The following is a 15658-nucleotide window of genomic DNA, read 5'->3' on the forward strand; positions in this document are numbered from 1 at the left end:
GTTTCTTATAAGATTGTTCATCTTGTTCCTCCTTTTTATACCCATGATGAATTTGGGGTAAATTTTATCATTTAATATAGTTATCTGGCACTGAATTTGAATTTGAATGCTATAACATGTAAGGACATGGCTTGGGGGAGCTCTGGTTGTCTCAGAAGCCAAACTGGTTATATAAAAAGGAAAGAAGACTCAAATCAAGTAAAAATATGGCCTTCATTTAAAAGTTTTCTATTGACAATGCAGCAAAAATGCACAGGAAAAAAATGTTGTTGTAATAATTCTTCCCTTTCTTTTGATGCTTTATTTCCTTAGAAAAACCAAGCCCACCTGAAAAACTTGGAGTAACAAGTACATCCAAAGATAGTGTTTCCCTGACCTGGCTGAAGCCAGAGCACGATGGTGGAAGCAGAATTGTACACTATGTTGTTGAAGCACTAGAAAAAGGACAGAAAAACTGGGTTAAATGTGCAGTGGTAAAGTCAACCCATCATGTTGTTTCTGGTCTAAGGGAGAATTCTGAATACTTTTTCCGGGTGTTTGCTGAAAATCAAGCTGGCCTAAGTGATCCAAGAGAGCTTCTGCTTCCTGTTCTTGTTAAGGAGCACTTAGGTATTTCTAATGTTATGTAGAAGCAAAATTTTAAATTATTTGCATTGATTTAAGTTGATTTTTAGAAACTCTTTTTCACTTTCACTTTCTATACTCTTATTTTTCAGAACCACCTGAAATTGATATGAAGAATTTCCCAAGTCACACTGTGTATGTTAGAGCTGGTTCAAACCTCAAAGTTGACATTCCAATTTCTGGAAAACCACTGCCCAAAGTGACCTTATCAAGAGATGGTGTTCCCCTGAAGGCAACCATGAGATTTAATACTGAAATTACTGCTGAGAACCTGACCATCAATCTCAAGGAAAGTGTTGCTGCTGATGCTGGAAGATATGAGATCACTGCTGCCAACTCCAGTGGAACAACCAAAGCTTTCATTAACATCATCGTGCTAGACAGGCCTGGTCCCCCAACTGGCCCTGTTGTTATTAGTGATGTAACTGAAGAAAGTGTGATTCTCAAATGGGAGCCACCTAAATATGATGGTGGAAATCAAGTTACCAATTACATTGTACTCAAGAGAGAAACAAGTACAGCATCATGGACTGAAGTGTCTGCCACAGTTGCAAGAACCATGATAAAAGTCATGAAACTGACCACAGGAGAAGAATACCAATTCCGCATCAAGGCAGAAAACCGCTTTGGCATAAGTGATCACATAGATTCAGCTTGTGTTACTGTCAAACTACCATACAGTAAGTTGTCAAACTTTCCAAAGATCACAGGTTTTCATGTGCCATAAATGTTTTAGGTGTCTGTATTAATCTAGGGGATTTCTCTCTTTTGTAGCAACACCTGGACCACCATCTACACCATGGGTCACTAATGTTACTCGAGAAAGCATCACTGTGGGCTGGCATGAACCAGTGTCCAATGGAGGCAGTCCAGTCATAGGCTATCACCTGGAAATGAAGGACAGAAACAGTATTTTATGGCAAAAAGCCAACAAAATGGTCATCCGCACAACTCACTTCAAAGTCACAACAATCAGTGCTGGGCTTATTTACGAATTCAGGGTATATGCAGAAAATGCTGCTGGTGTTGGAAAACCCAGCCATCCTTCCGAACCAGTCTTGGCCATTGATTCCTGTGGTATGTATTTGTCATGAGGACAGTTCTGTCAACTTAAAAATGCAAATCTTATCTGCAAAGCAAATCAAATCTACAAAGCAAAATAATATTGGCATAGTGTCGCTAATCTGCTTTCTTTTATTACCACAGAACCCCCAAGAAATGTTCGTGTCACTGATATTTCAAAGAACTTTGTCACCCTTTCGTGGCAACAACCAGCTTTCGATGGAGGAAGCAAGATTACAGGCTATATCGTTGAGAGACGTGACCTTCCAGACGGCAGATGGACCAAGGCCAGCTTCACCAACATTATCGAAACTCAATTCACTGTCTCTGGATTGACTCAGAATTCCCAGTATGAATTCCGTGTCTTTGCTAGGAATGCTGTTGGTTCCATTAGCAACCCATCTGAGATTGTAGGCCCCGTCACGTGCATTGATTCTTATGGTAAGCATTTTTAACACTCTGAATCCCAATGGCTATTTAAGTTAATCTTTTTCCTTACGTTTTCTGGTTCTAATCTGTAGGATAACTATTACTATGTACCTTAATTATGTTTTTGGAAGAAATTATGAACTATCTGGTATTCTTAGGAAAATTCCTTAACCTTTCCAGGCCCCTTGACTTAACTGTAAAATGAGAGAGTTGGACTACAGGACACCTAAGGGCCTTTCCAACTTCAACATTTTATGAGTCTCTGATTGTATGAGTTGGTGCTTTCATTCTATTTTAAACTATCAGAATCAATAATTAAAACCATAGTTGAGTTCCCAGAGAATATTGCTCTTAAATAAGTGGCAGACTAAACAGACACTCTGATGATGACAGTATTCACAGCAGCTACCATTTACTGAGTACTTTTCATGAATTCTCTCCCTTAGTTCTAACAGCCCTAATATTAGCCCATTTTACAGAAGAGATTGAGAGTGCTTATATAACTTCCCCAAGGTCAACCAGCTCATCAGCAATAGAGTGAGGGACAGAGTGAGGATTAAAACAAACTTCAGAGCCCTCTCCATATCACTGTTAGTCCAAAATACATATACTTGACCATTCCGGAAAATAAGTGGTACCTTCAACTCAACAATGGTTTGAAAATTAAAATGTTATGAGAGTCAGGTACCCTGTGACACTTTTTCTAAAAGTTCTCCATTTTCAAGGAGGACACTGAGCCCTCTAGTGTCTGGGACAGAAGTGTCCACTCCCATCCTCATGCTAAGAATCCCAGGGCTGCTCTTTATGAACCAGGCTTTGCGGACACTGCATCAGTCCTGGTGAGACTGCGAAGCGAGTCCGATTGAGTTCTGTTTCTCCGTAGTTCTGAGCAGTTTCACAGAAAATGTCCCAGTATGTAGCTCTGTGAGTAGAGAATTCAGACTTCAGGGGTCTGATGTGAACTGGCCACACTTGGATATCAGTGAACTCAGAAGGGAAAGGAAAAAGAATAGGAAGTGGTTAGAGGAAGAGGAAAGAGAAACTAGAAGAGAAGAAAATGTACAACACAGCTTCTTCAGTGATACTCTCACTACCATATCTCATTTCGTCACTGGAATAAAATACCTAATAGACTTTAAATACATTTAAAAGGCACTTAAATCCCTGTGCAAGTAACGTAGTGTCATGGGGCAACAGCTTGTTCACAATCTTTCTTCCCTATCTGAGAGAGAAGAGTGGCCTGTAAAATTTAAATTTTTAAAATAACAGGTGAATAGGATTAGAACTACCATGTGTGTATACTGTGAATAGGATTAGAACTATTATATGTATATATAAAATTTAATAAGAACCAATGACCTTATTTTGAGGTTGTTGCAACTATTTTTTTCATCCTTATGATATTTTAAATATTTCTCATCTGTTTCTCTTGCAGGTGGACCTGTAATTGATTTACCCCTAGAATATACAGAAGTTGTCAAATATAGAGCAGGTACCTCTGTGAAGCTCAGAGCTGGCATTTCTGGCAAACCTGACCCTACAATTGAATGGTATAAGGATGATAAAGAATTACAAACCAACGCACTGGTGTGTGTGGAAAACACCACTGACCTGGCATCTGTACTCATCAAAGATGCCAATCGCCTTAACAGTGGAAGCTACGAACTGAAACTAAGGAATGCCATGGGCTCAGCCTCGGCAACCATCAGAGTGCAGATCCTTGGTAGGTGCTGAATACAGACCGATGTCATATTTCGTTTGCCTGCAGCGAAGTAATTTTAACTTAGTAGACTTGTAAAAAGTACTAAGATATTGTTTTGTTCTTTCATTGGCAGACAAACCAGGACCTCCAGGTGGACCCATTGAATTTAAGACTGTCACTGCTGAAAAGATCACCCTTCTCTGGCGCCCTCCAGCCGATGATGGTGGCGCAAAAATCACTCACTATATTGTGGAAAAGCGTGAGACAAGCCGTGTCGTGTGGTCTATGGTGGCTGAAAATTTGGAAGAGTGCATCATTACTACTACCAAAATTATCAAAGGAAATGAATACATCTTCCGGGTCCGGGCTGTGAACAAATATGGAATTGGGGAGCCACTGGAATCTGATTCAGTTGTAGCCAAGAATGCATTTGGTGAGACATGGCTTCATTAAAAAACTAAAACACATAAAACATTTAAAAATAAATATAAAGTATTCTGCTAACCAGTGAATATGTTTTAAAGAATTTTCTTTCACATCACATCTTGTCTCCTTACCATCCTTTTCACAAGGTGTAAAATATAATAAATGAAAGTAATATTCTTGGATAGGATTTGAATATAGAAAGATAGAATTTATCTGTAATGTTGATCCTTATAACTCATTTTCCTTTCTTTTTCTAAATAGTTACACCTGGGCCACCAAGCATACCAGAAGTGACAAAGATTACCAAGAATTCAATGACCGTTGTCTGGAGCAGGCCAGTTGCAGATGGTGGTAGTGAAGTCAGTGGCTACTTCCTCGAAAAACGAGATAAGAAGAGTCTGGGATGGTTTAAAGTACTAAAGGAGACTATTCGTGATACCAGACAGAAAGTGACAGGACTCACAGAAAACAGTGACTATCAATACCGAGTTTGTGCTGTAAACGCTGCTGGACAGGGTCCATTCTCTGAACCCTCAGACTTCTACAGAGCAGCTGATCCTATTGGTAAGTGCTCATACATGCAGCATCTTCACCTGTATCTTCTTTTGTGTGACTAAATTGTACGTGATTGTGTAATTACTGTACTGTGAATGGCCCTTCCAGATCCTCCAGGTCCACCTGCTAAGATAAGAATCGCAGATTCAACTAAGTCATCCATCACTCTTGGCTGGAGTAAACCTGTCTATGATGGGGGCAGTGCTGTTACTGGCTATGTTGTCGAGATGAGACAAGGAGAAGAAGAGGAATGGTCTACTGTCTCTGCCAAAGGAGAGGTTAGAACTACAGAATATGTGGTATCTAACCTGATACCTGCAGTCAATTACTACTTCCGGGTATCTGCTGTAAACTGCGCTGGACAGGGAGAACCTATAGAAATGACCGAACCTGCACAAGCTAAAGATATACTTGGTATGTACCTACCGGTGTGTTTATGTTTTTATTTTTTTATTAAAGTACTTCAGAAAAATCCCTCATTGTCTTGCTTTTAAAATTTCATTGTATATGTCCATTCTGTGTCTACAGAGGAACCAGAGATCGACCTCGATGTGGCCCTCAGAACCTCTGTGATAGCTAAAGCTGGTGAAGATGTACAAGTGTTGATTCCCTTTAAAGGCAGACCTCCACCTACTGTCACATGGAGAAAAGATGAGAAGAATCTTGGCAGTGATGCCAGATACAACATTCAAAACACTGATTCATCTTCATTACTCACTATTCCTCAAGTTACTCGCAATGACACAGGAAAATATATTCTCACAATAGAAAATGGAGTTGGCCAACCAAAGTCTTCAACTGTGAATGTTAAAGTGCTTGATACACCAGCCGCCTGCCAGAAACTACAGGTTAAACATGTTTCTCGAGGCACCGTCACTTTGCTCTGGGAGCCTCCTCTTATTGATGGAGGATCTCCCATAATTAATTATGTTGTTGAAAAGAGAGATGCTACAAAAAGAACATGGTCTGTCGCGTCCCACAAATGTTCCAGCACATCCTTTAAGCTAACAGACTTGTCAGAGAAAACGCCATACTTCTTCCGAGTTCTTGCAGAAAATGAAATTGGAATCGGCGAACCCTGTGATACTACGGAGCCGGTGAAGGCTGCTGAAGTTCCAGCTCCAGTGCGTGATCTCTCAATGAAAGATTCAACAAAGACATCTGTTACCCTCAGCTGGACCAAACCTGACTTTGACGGTGGTAGCGTCATCACAGATTATATTGTGGAAAGGAAAGGTAAAGGTGAACAAACGTGGTCACATGCTGGAATCAGCAAGGCTTGTGAGATTGAGGTTGGGCAACTGAAGGAACAGTCAGTCCTGGAATTCAGAGTGTTTGCCAAAAATGAGAAAGGACTGAGCGATGCTGTTACCATTGGGCCAATTACAGTGAAAGAACTTGTCATTACACCTGAAGTTGACCTGTCAGAAATCCCTGGGGCACAAGTAAGCGTGAGAATTGGGCACAATGTGCACCTTGAATTACCTTATAAAGGAAAACCCAAACCATCTATCAGTTGGCTGAAAGATGGCTTGCCACTGAAAGAAAGCGAATACGTTCGTTTCAGCAAAACCGAAAACAAAATTACTTTGAGTATTAAGAATGTCAAGAAGGAGCATGGAGGGAAATACACCATAATTCTTGACAACGCGGTGTGCAGAAATTCATTCCCCATTACAATCATCACCCTCGGCCCACCATCAAAGCCCAAAGGACCCATTCGATTTGAGGAAATCAAGGCTGACAGTGCCATCATGTCATGGGATGCACCTGAAGATGATGGAGGAGGAGAAATTACTTGTTACAGCATTGAGAAGCGGGAAGCCTCACAAACTAATTGGAAGATGGTCTGTTCAAGTGTTGCCAGGACAACTTTCAAAGTTCCTAATCTAGTCAAAGACTCTGAGTACCAGTTTAGAGTTAGGGCAGAAAACAGATACGGAGTCAGCCAACCACTCGTCTCAAACATTATTGTGGCAAAACACCAGTTCAGGATTCCTGGCCCCCCAGGAAAGCCGGTTGTATACAATGTGACTTCTGATGGCATGTCACTAACTTGGGATGCTCCAGTTTATGACGGTGGTTCAGAAGTTACTGGATTCCATGTTGAAAAGAAAGAAAGAAATAGCATCCTCTGGCAAAAAGTTAATCTGTCACCAATCTCTGGAAGAGAATATAGAGCTACCGGACTAATGGAAGGTCTGGATTACCAATTCCGCGTGTATGCTGAAAATTCTGCTGGCCTGAGCAAACCTAGCGACCCAAGCAAATTTACCTTAGCTGTTTCCCCAGTAGGTAAGTGATTATAATTCAAACACACTTAATTCAGCAGTTGAAGGTATTAGTAACAAATGAATCAAATACTGCTTTTCTTCCGTATCTTCTTGTCACTCAAGAACTGATAATGTAGAGCAAGGGGGATGACTTTAAATCAGTCTAATAAAATAATTTAAAGTTCTTTTTAAAGACTATAAAACAAAATTGAAACTAATGATGAAAATGAGTTTGGGGGATTTTATTCATTCTATTTTTCTTCCATTGATGATCAAGACCTGGTTACATACTTAATGATGCATTTAACTGCCTTATAATTTTTTAGACCCACCTGGCACTCCTGACTACATCGATGTCACCCGGGAAACCATCACACTTAAATGGAACCCACCGTTGCGTGATGGAGGCAGTAAGATCGTGGCCTACAGCATTGAGAAACGGCAAGGGAGTGATCGCTGGACTAGATGCAACTTCACTGATGTCAGTGAATGTCAGTATACAGTCACAGGACTTAGTCCTGGGGATAGGTATGAGTTCAGAATAATTGCAAGAAATGCTGTTGGAACTATAAGCCCACCCTCACAGTCTTCTGGCGTTATTATGACAAGAGATGAAAATGGTAAGCATTTACAATTGGTTTCCAATGTGACTAAGAGCATTCACATTTTTAGAAAATACTTTTGACTCCTGGTCTGTAAAATGGGAACAGAAATATCATTTCATACAGATTATGCAAGGTTGCTATGTAGATGAATTTGGTCTTTCTACCTTTCCAATGAATAGAAGAAAAAAAGTAATTGGCATCAATTCTTTTTACCATGTCTATTATTTCACTGTATTCCCATATAAAAAGCAGCAAGTTACAAAGGAGATTTTAGCTTTGTAATTTTAGCCACTTATAATAAATAAATAAAAAGGCCCTCAAGAGAAAAAGGCCATCTTCACTGAAGTTATTAAAATACAAATACATTCAACAACATAATCATCACCTTGCTTGGGTGCAGCTGATGGCCTCTTACAGGACCTTGTTTGAATACACAGCAGTATTAGGAAGTAAATGATCCGTAAATGTTTCCTTTATCTTTTTACAAAGAGCAATGCATAATAAATAACATGTCAGACATAACAAAGGAAATAGTCTAATAACAGACAAATGTTTAACTGTAGTCTAAATTCTCAATTACTAATCCTACTTTCAAAATAGCCTTTGGTAGCATAGAAGTCATTACCCTTCCAGGCTTTATGATATAGCACTAACGAAAAATATTTTTATGTATGTGTTTATTAAAACAGACTAATAAATAGTCATTCTATTTCTTTTATAGTTCCACCAACAGTAGAGTTTGGCCCTGAGTACTTCGATGGTGTCATTATTAAGTCCGGAGAGAGCCTTAGAATTAAAGCTTTGGTACAAGGACGACCAGTACCTCGAGTAACTTGGCTCAGAGATGGAGTAGAAATTGAAAAGAAAATGAATATGGAAATAACCGATGTCCTTGGATCCACCAGCCTCTTTGTTAGAGATGCTACTCGGGACCACAGTGGCATATATACAGTGGAAGCCAAAAATGTATCTGGTTCCACAAAAGCAGAAATTAAAGTGAAAGTACAAGGTACTTTTGAAATAGCTTCTTAATGTTATAATTTATGAGACTTGGATTAGAGACCTGCCTAATTACATTTTAATGGACAAGGGAAAAGAAACTAACTCTGGAACCTTTTTCTTACAGATACACCAGGAAAAGTAGTTGGGCCGATAAGATTCACCAATATTACTGGCGAGAAGATGACTCTGTGGTGGGATGCTCCACTCAATGACGGCTGTGCTCCTATAACCCACTACATGATTGAAAAACGGGAAACCAGCAGACTTGCTTGGGCACTAATTGAGGATAAATGTGAAGCCCACAGTTACACTGCCATGAAACTAATAAGCGGCAATGAATACCAGTTCCGTGTTTCTGCAGTTAACAAATTCGGTGTTGGCAGGCCACTTGAGTCGGACCCAGTGATTGCTCAAATACAATACAGTAAGTTGGCATTTTTACTAAGTGATACTATGGCATAACTTTCCAAGCAAATGTGTCTAATTGGTTTTGGGTTTTGTTTTTGTTTTCATTTTACAGCTGTTCCTGATGCCCCTGGCACTCCAGAACCTAGCAATGTCACAGGCAATAGCATTACCCTGACATGGACAAGGCCAGAATCAGATGGTGGCAATGAAATTGAGCATTATATCCTTGAAAGAAGAGAAAAGAAAAGCACACGATGGGTAAAGGTGATCAGCAAACGACCAATCTGCGAGACGAGATACAAAGTCACTGGTCTGACAGAAGGCAATGAGTACGAATTCCATGTCATGGCTGAAAATGCTGCAGGAGTAGGACCCGCAAGTGGCATCTCGAGACTAATTAAATGCAGAGAGCCTGTCAGCCCACCAGGTCCTCCCGCAGTGGTCAAAGTGACAGACACATCAAAGACAACTGTGAGCTTAGAATGGTCGAGGCCAGTGTTTGATGGCGGCATGGAAATAATCGGGTATATAATTGAAATGTGCAAAGCTGACTTAGGAGACTGGCACAAGGTGAATGCAGAGGCATGTGTGAAAACAAGATACACGGTCACTGACCTACAAGCAGGGGAAGAATACAAATTCCGAGTGAGTGCTGTCAACGGTGCTGGAAAAGGAGACAGCTGTGAAGTGACCGGCACAATTAAAGCAATTGACCGATTAACAGCTCCTGAGTTAGACATCGACGCGAATTTCAAGCAGACTCACATTGTTAGAGCTGGGGCCAGTATTCGTCTCTTCATTGCCTACCAAGGTAGACCTACTCCAACGGCTGTGTGGAGCAAACCGGACTCTAACCTTAGTATTCGGGCTGATATCCATACAACAGACTCCTTCAGCACCCTCACCGTGGAAAACTGCAACAGAAATGATGCAGGGAAATATACCCTAACCGTGGAAAACAACAGTGGTAGTAAGTCAATCACATTCACCGTAAAGGTGCTAGACACTCCGGGACCACCTGGCCCAATTACCTTCAAGGATGTGACCCGGGGATCCCTTACATTGATGTGGGATGCCCCTCTCCTTGATGGTGGTGCCCGAATCCACCACTATGTGGTGGAGAAACGTGAAGCAAGCCGCCGTAGTTGGCAGGTTGTCAGTGAAAAATGCACTCGTCAGATCCTCAAGGTCAATGACCTGGCAGAAGGCGTCCCATACTACTTCCGTGTTTCTGCAGAAAATGAGTATGGTGTCGGTGAACCCTATGAAATGCCAGAACCAGTTGTAGCCACAGAACAGCCTGCTCCACCTAAGAGACTGGATGTCATTGACACTAGCAAATCCTCTGCAATCTTAGCTTGGCTTAAACCTGACCACGATGGAGGCAGCCGGATCACTGGCTACCTGCTCGAAATGAGACAAAAGGGATCTAACTTCTGGGTTGAAGCTGGTCACACCAAACAGATGACTTTCACCGTGGAGCGCCTTGTTGAGAACACTGAGTATGAATTCCGTGTAAAGGCCAAGAATGACGCTGGCTATAGTGAACCCCGGGAAGCCTTCTCTTCTGTCATCATTAAGGAGCCTCAAATTGAGCCCACTGCTGACCTCACTGGAATTACCAATCAGCTCATAACTTGCAAAGCAGGAAGCACATTTACCATTGACGTACCAATCAGTGGTCGTCCTGCCCCCAGGGTAACATGGAAACTAGAAGAAATGAGACTTAAGGAAACAGATCGAGTGAGTATCACAACAACAAAAGACAGAACCACCCTGTCTGTAAAGGACAGCATGAGAGGTGACTCTGGCAGATACTTCCTGACCCTAGAAAATACAGCTGGCGTTAAAACATTTACCATCACGGTTGTGGTCATTGGAAGGCCAGGTCCGGTAACTGGCCCCATCGAGGTCTCATCTGTCTCGGCTGAATCCTGTGTCCTGTCGTGGGCTGAACCTAAAGATGACGGAGGCACTGACATTACTAATTACATAGTTGAAAAGCGTGAATCGGGTACAACAGCTTGGCAGCTTGTCAATTCCAGTGTCAAGCGCACTCAGATTAAGGTCACTCATCTCACAAAATACATGGAATATTCCTTCCGTGTCAGTTCAGAGAACAGATTTGGTGTCAGCAAGCCTCTTGAATCAGCACCAATAACTGCTGAACATCCATTTGGTAAGAAAAATGAAAATAATATTATCGTCTCTCTATTATTATTTCCCCTGAATTTTATAAAACTATATTCATATTTGATACCTTTTTTTATATTCAGTTCCACCAAGTGCTCCTACCAGACCTGAGGTATACCACGTGTCTGCCAATGCCATGTCTATTCGTTGGGAAGAGCCCTACCATGATGGTGGCAGTAAAGTCATTGGCTACTGGGTTGAGAAGAAAGAACGTAACACCATTCTTTGGGTGAAAGAAAACAAAGTGCCATGCTTAGAGTGCAACTACAAAGTGAGCGGTTTAGTAGAAGGGCTGGAATACCAGTTCAGAACTTATGCACTCAATGCTGCAGGTGTTAGCAAGGCCAGTGAAGCTTCAAGACCTATAATGGCTCAAAATCCAGTTGGTATGTATAAAAATTTAAGGGTACCTTTGCTTATTATCACTGGTACTAGTAGAACTCAGAGTTGTATTTTTTAACCTTAATTTTGCATCCCTTTTAGATCCACCAGGCAGACCAGAGGTGACAGATGTCACGAGATCAACAGTATCACTGATTTGGTCTGCCCCAGTGTATGACGGAGGCAGCAAGGTGGTGGGCTACATCATAGAGCGTAAGCCAGTCAGTGAGGTAGGAGATGGTCGCTGGCTGAAGTGCAACTATACCATCGTATCTGACAATTTCTTCACCGTGACTGCTCTCAGTGAAGGAGACACATACGAGTTCCGCGTGTTAGCCAAGAATGCAGCAGGTGTAATTAGCAAAGGGTCTGAATCTACAGGCCCTGTCACCTGCCGAGATGAATACGGTAGGAAATAGTCAATGTTCTTTTTAAATTATCACAGTTTATGTGAAAATAAACTGTCAGATATTCATTCACATTTATTTTCCCTATTGACAGCTCCACCCAAAGCCGAACTGGATGCCCGATTACAGGGTGATCTGGTTACCATCAGAGCAGGTTCTGATCTTGTTCTGGATGCCGCAGTTGGTGGCAAACCTGAACCCAAAATTATCTGGACCAAAGGAGACAAGGAACTAGATATGTGTGAAAAAGTCTCTTTGCAGTATACTGGCAAACGAGCAACTGCTGTGATCAAGTTCTGTGACAGAAGTGACAGTGGAAAATACACTTTAACAGTGAAGAATGCCAGTGGGACCAAGGCTGTGTCTGTCCTGGTCAAAGTGCTTGGTAAGCATGTCATATGTCCTCGCATTTCTATAGCATTTTCAAGTGTGGGCAGAAAGAATGGTCTTCATCATGGCTTGTCGTTACACCTGTTTCAGATTCCCCTGGCCCATGTGGAAAGCTCACTGTCAGCAGAGTCACAGAAGAGAAGTGCACTTTAGCCTGGAGCCTTCCTCAGGAAGACGGAGGAGCAGAAATAACTCACTACATTGTGGAAAGACGCGAGACTAGCAGGCTCAACTGGGTGATTGTTGAAGGCGAATGCCCAACCCTATCCTATGTAGTTACCAGACTCATCAAGAACAATGAATACATATTCCGAGTGAGGGCAGTAAACAAATATGGCCCCGGTGTGCCTGTTGAAACAGAGCCAATTGTAGCCAGAAACTCATTCAGTGAGTATTAACACTTTTAAACAATTTGGTGCTTGAAATGTCATGGGATTGGGGCTGTCATGTCAACAGTGATTCTGTGAAATTCTGATCATCCTTATTTTCATAAAACTATCAACAGCTATTCCATCGCAACCTGGCATACCTGAAGAAGTCAGTGCTGGCAAAGAGCACATCATTATTCAGTGGACAAAACCTGAATCTGATGGTGGCAATGAAATCAGCAACTACCTCGTAGACAAACGTGAGAAGAAGAGCCTGCGCTGGACACGTGTCAACAAAGACTATGTGGTGTATGATACCAGGCTAAAGGTGACCAGCCTGATGGAAGGTTGTGATTACCAGTTCCGGGTGACTGCAGTGAATGCTGCTGGTAACAGTGAGCCCAGCGAAGCTTCCAACTTCATTGCATGCAGAGAACCCTCATGTGAGTTCCAAGAATTATTCATAAATCTGATGCCCATCAAAACGATATGACAAATAATTTTCCAATATGCCATTTCTAATAATTTGTGGAATTCATGAATGGTCTCGTATGTTTAGTAGTATGATCTTAAATATAGCCTAAGTCAGAGAACATTTTAACTACTACAACTGTTGATAAATTAGCAATTAGCATTGCTAAAAATTGTTGCAGTATTTTCCAATTAATGAAAAAAATAATCTACTACCAATATGAAAGGTATATATTTTATAAGTCTTCTTAAGAATAAAGAAAATGCATTATACTGATAATAACTACTGAAAAGAAAAAAGGCAAAATCCCTTTTAAGAAGAGGCTTAGCTGGAGCATAAAGTTTCTAGTATTTTCATAAGTTTCTAACAAAATAGTCATCACAAGAGCTTCAAAAATAAGTGACAAATCCTTTTATAATAGAGTCAGAGCCCAAGAACTAAAAGCAATAAGTCATTGCGACTGAATAGGGGAAGTTGAGGAAACTGATTCCTATATTCATTAGAAATGTAGAGGTGGCAAATGATATTAACCCAGTGAAAGACGAGCAACTAAAGAAAAGTCCTGAGAATAGGGACTTTAAGTGATGAGCTTAGCTAACAGAGAAGAACACAGCAAAGCTAGCCAAAGTGGTAGGAAAGAAACATCTACCTTCCAAAGCAATTTAATCCTTAACATAATAATAATGATAGTGTAGCATACAGTGCTTCCCTGTAATATCAGAAAAGCCCAGTTACAAAGATTATCTTGGTGAGTGTGGACAAAGCAATGATGCTTTTATGAGTCTTGAAAACCAAAAACACAAATCTCAAAGCTTCCTTATTTGCATAATGTCTGTATCCCACTTTTTAAATTCCACAGACACCCCTGGGCCACCTTCTGCTCCAAGAGTTGTGGATACCACCAAGTACAGCATCAGTCTGGCATGGACCAAGCCCACATACGACGGTGGTACTGACATCATAGGATATGTTCTGGAAATGCAAGAGGAGAACACTGATCAGTGGTACCGAGTGCACACCAACGCCACACTAAGAAATACTGAATTCACTGTACCAGACCTGAAAATGGGCCAGAAATATTCCTTCAGAGTTGCTGCTGTGAACGTGAAGGGCATGAGTGAATACAGTGAATCAACTGCCAAAATCGAGCCCGTGGAAAGAATAGGTATTTATACTATAAGCTTTTAGGCAAATTATTTTCTCCTCATACCTGTCCATGAATTAATTAAATTTTGACATTTACTTTCCAGAAATTCCAGACCTTGAGCTTGCAGACGATCTAAAGAGGACTGTGACCATCAGGGCTGGGGCCTCCTTGCGCCTGATGGTGTCTGTGTCTGGAAGGCCACCTCCTGTCATCACGTGGAGCAAGCAGGGTATTGACCTTGCAAACCGGGCAATTATTGACACCACTGAGAGCTACTCGTTACTTATTGTGGACAAAGTTAATCGGTATGATGCTGGAAAATACACAATCGAAGCCGAAAATCAATCTGGCAAAAAATCAGCAACAGTCCTTGTTAAAGTATATGGTAAGCATTTTTCTTAAAATTGACTCTGCTATGAGTAGATTCTCTAATATGATACACCTGAACCTGTGATTGATCACCTCTCTAGAGAGGAACTACGTTGATTATATCCCCGCCCCCCTCAAAAAAATCTATCAACCAGTTGGGTAAATAGGAAGTGTGGCTCTTTCATTCTATTTTTCAGATACTCCTGGTCCCTGTCCTTCAGTGAGAGTTAAGGAAGTATCACGAGATTCTGTGACTATAACTTGGGAAATTCCCACGATTGATGGTGGAGCTCCAGTCAATAATTACATCGTTGAGAAGCGTGAAGCGGCTATGAGAGCATTCAAAACAGTAACTACCAAATGCAGCAAGACACTTTACCGCATCTCTGGACTGGTAGAAGGAACCATGTACTATTTCAGAGTGCTGCCAGAAAATATTTACGGCATTGGAGAACCTTGTGAGACATCTGATGCAGTTCTGGTCTCAGAAGTACCGTTGGTGCCTACAAAGCTAGAAGTGGTCGATGTCACCAAATCCACTGTTTCCCTTGCCTGGGAAAAACCACTCTACGATGGTGGCAGCCGACTCACTGGGTATGTTCTTGAGGCCTGCAAAGCTGGCACGGAGAGATGGATGAAGGTCGTCACCTTAAAACCCACAGTCCTAGAGCACACTGTTGTTTCCTTAAATGAAGGTGAACAGTACTTATTTAGAGTGAGAGCACAAAATGAGAAAGGTGTGTCAGAACCAAGAGAGATTGTCACTGCTGTGACTGTACAAGACCTCAGAGGTAGGTACCAAGTAGCCAAAAAATAACAATAACAGTAAAGTAAAATGGATATAT

The 15658-nt window shown here is 41.3% G+C and overlaps 1 protein-coding gene across 1 annotated transcript in view; it reads left to right on the forward strand.

Moving 5' to 3' along the window:
- The window catches only part of TTN (titin), a 269437-nt gene that overhangs the window by 237061 nt on the left and 16718 nt on the right, over positions 1-15658 (forward strand). The window contains exons 277-297 of the mRNA XM_045559324.1: positions 313-609; positions 717-1304; positions 1399-1701; positions 1831-2127; positions 3551-3838; positions 3951-4250; positions 4505-4807; positions 4907-5212; positions 5327-7093; positions 7398-7691; positions 8398-8685; positions 8803-9102; positions 9199-11265; positions 11363-11665; positions 11763-12068; positions 12162-12452; positions 12548-12844; positions 12963-13268; positions 14157-14462; positions 14548-14829; positions 15011-15604. Of these exons, the coding sequence (XP_045415280.1) occupies positions 313-609; positions 717-1304; positions 1399-1701; positions 1831-2127; positions 3551-3838; positions 3951-4250; positions 4505-4807; positions 4907-5212; positions 5327-7093; positions 7398-7691; positions 8398-8685; positions 8803-9102; positions 9199-11265; positions 11363-11665; positions 11763-12068; positions 12162-12452; positions 12548-12844; positions 12963-13268; positions 14157-14462; positions 14548-14829; positions 15011-15604 (10083 nt within the window). The remainder of the gene's footprint in view (positions 1-312; positions 610-716; positions 1305-1398; positions 1702-1830; positions 2128-3550; positions 3839-3950; positions 4251-4504; positions 4808-4906; positions 5213-5326; positions 7094-7397; positions 7692-8397; positions 8686-8802; positions 9103-9198; positions 11266-11362; positions 11666-11762; positions 12069-12161; positions 12453-12547; positions 12845-12962; positions 13269-14156; positions 14463-14547; positions 14830-15010; positions 15605-15658) is intronic.

The sequence above is a fragment of the Lemur catta genome, chromosome 8, assembly GCF_020740605.2.
Source record: "Lemur catta isolate mLemCat1 chromosome 8, mLemCat1.pri, whole genome shotgun sequence".
Lineage (NCBI taxonomy): Eukaryota > Metazoa > Chordata > Mammalia > Primates > Lemuridae > Lemur > Lemur catta.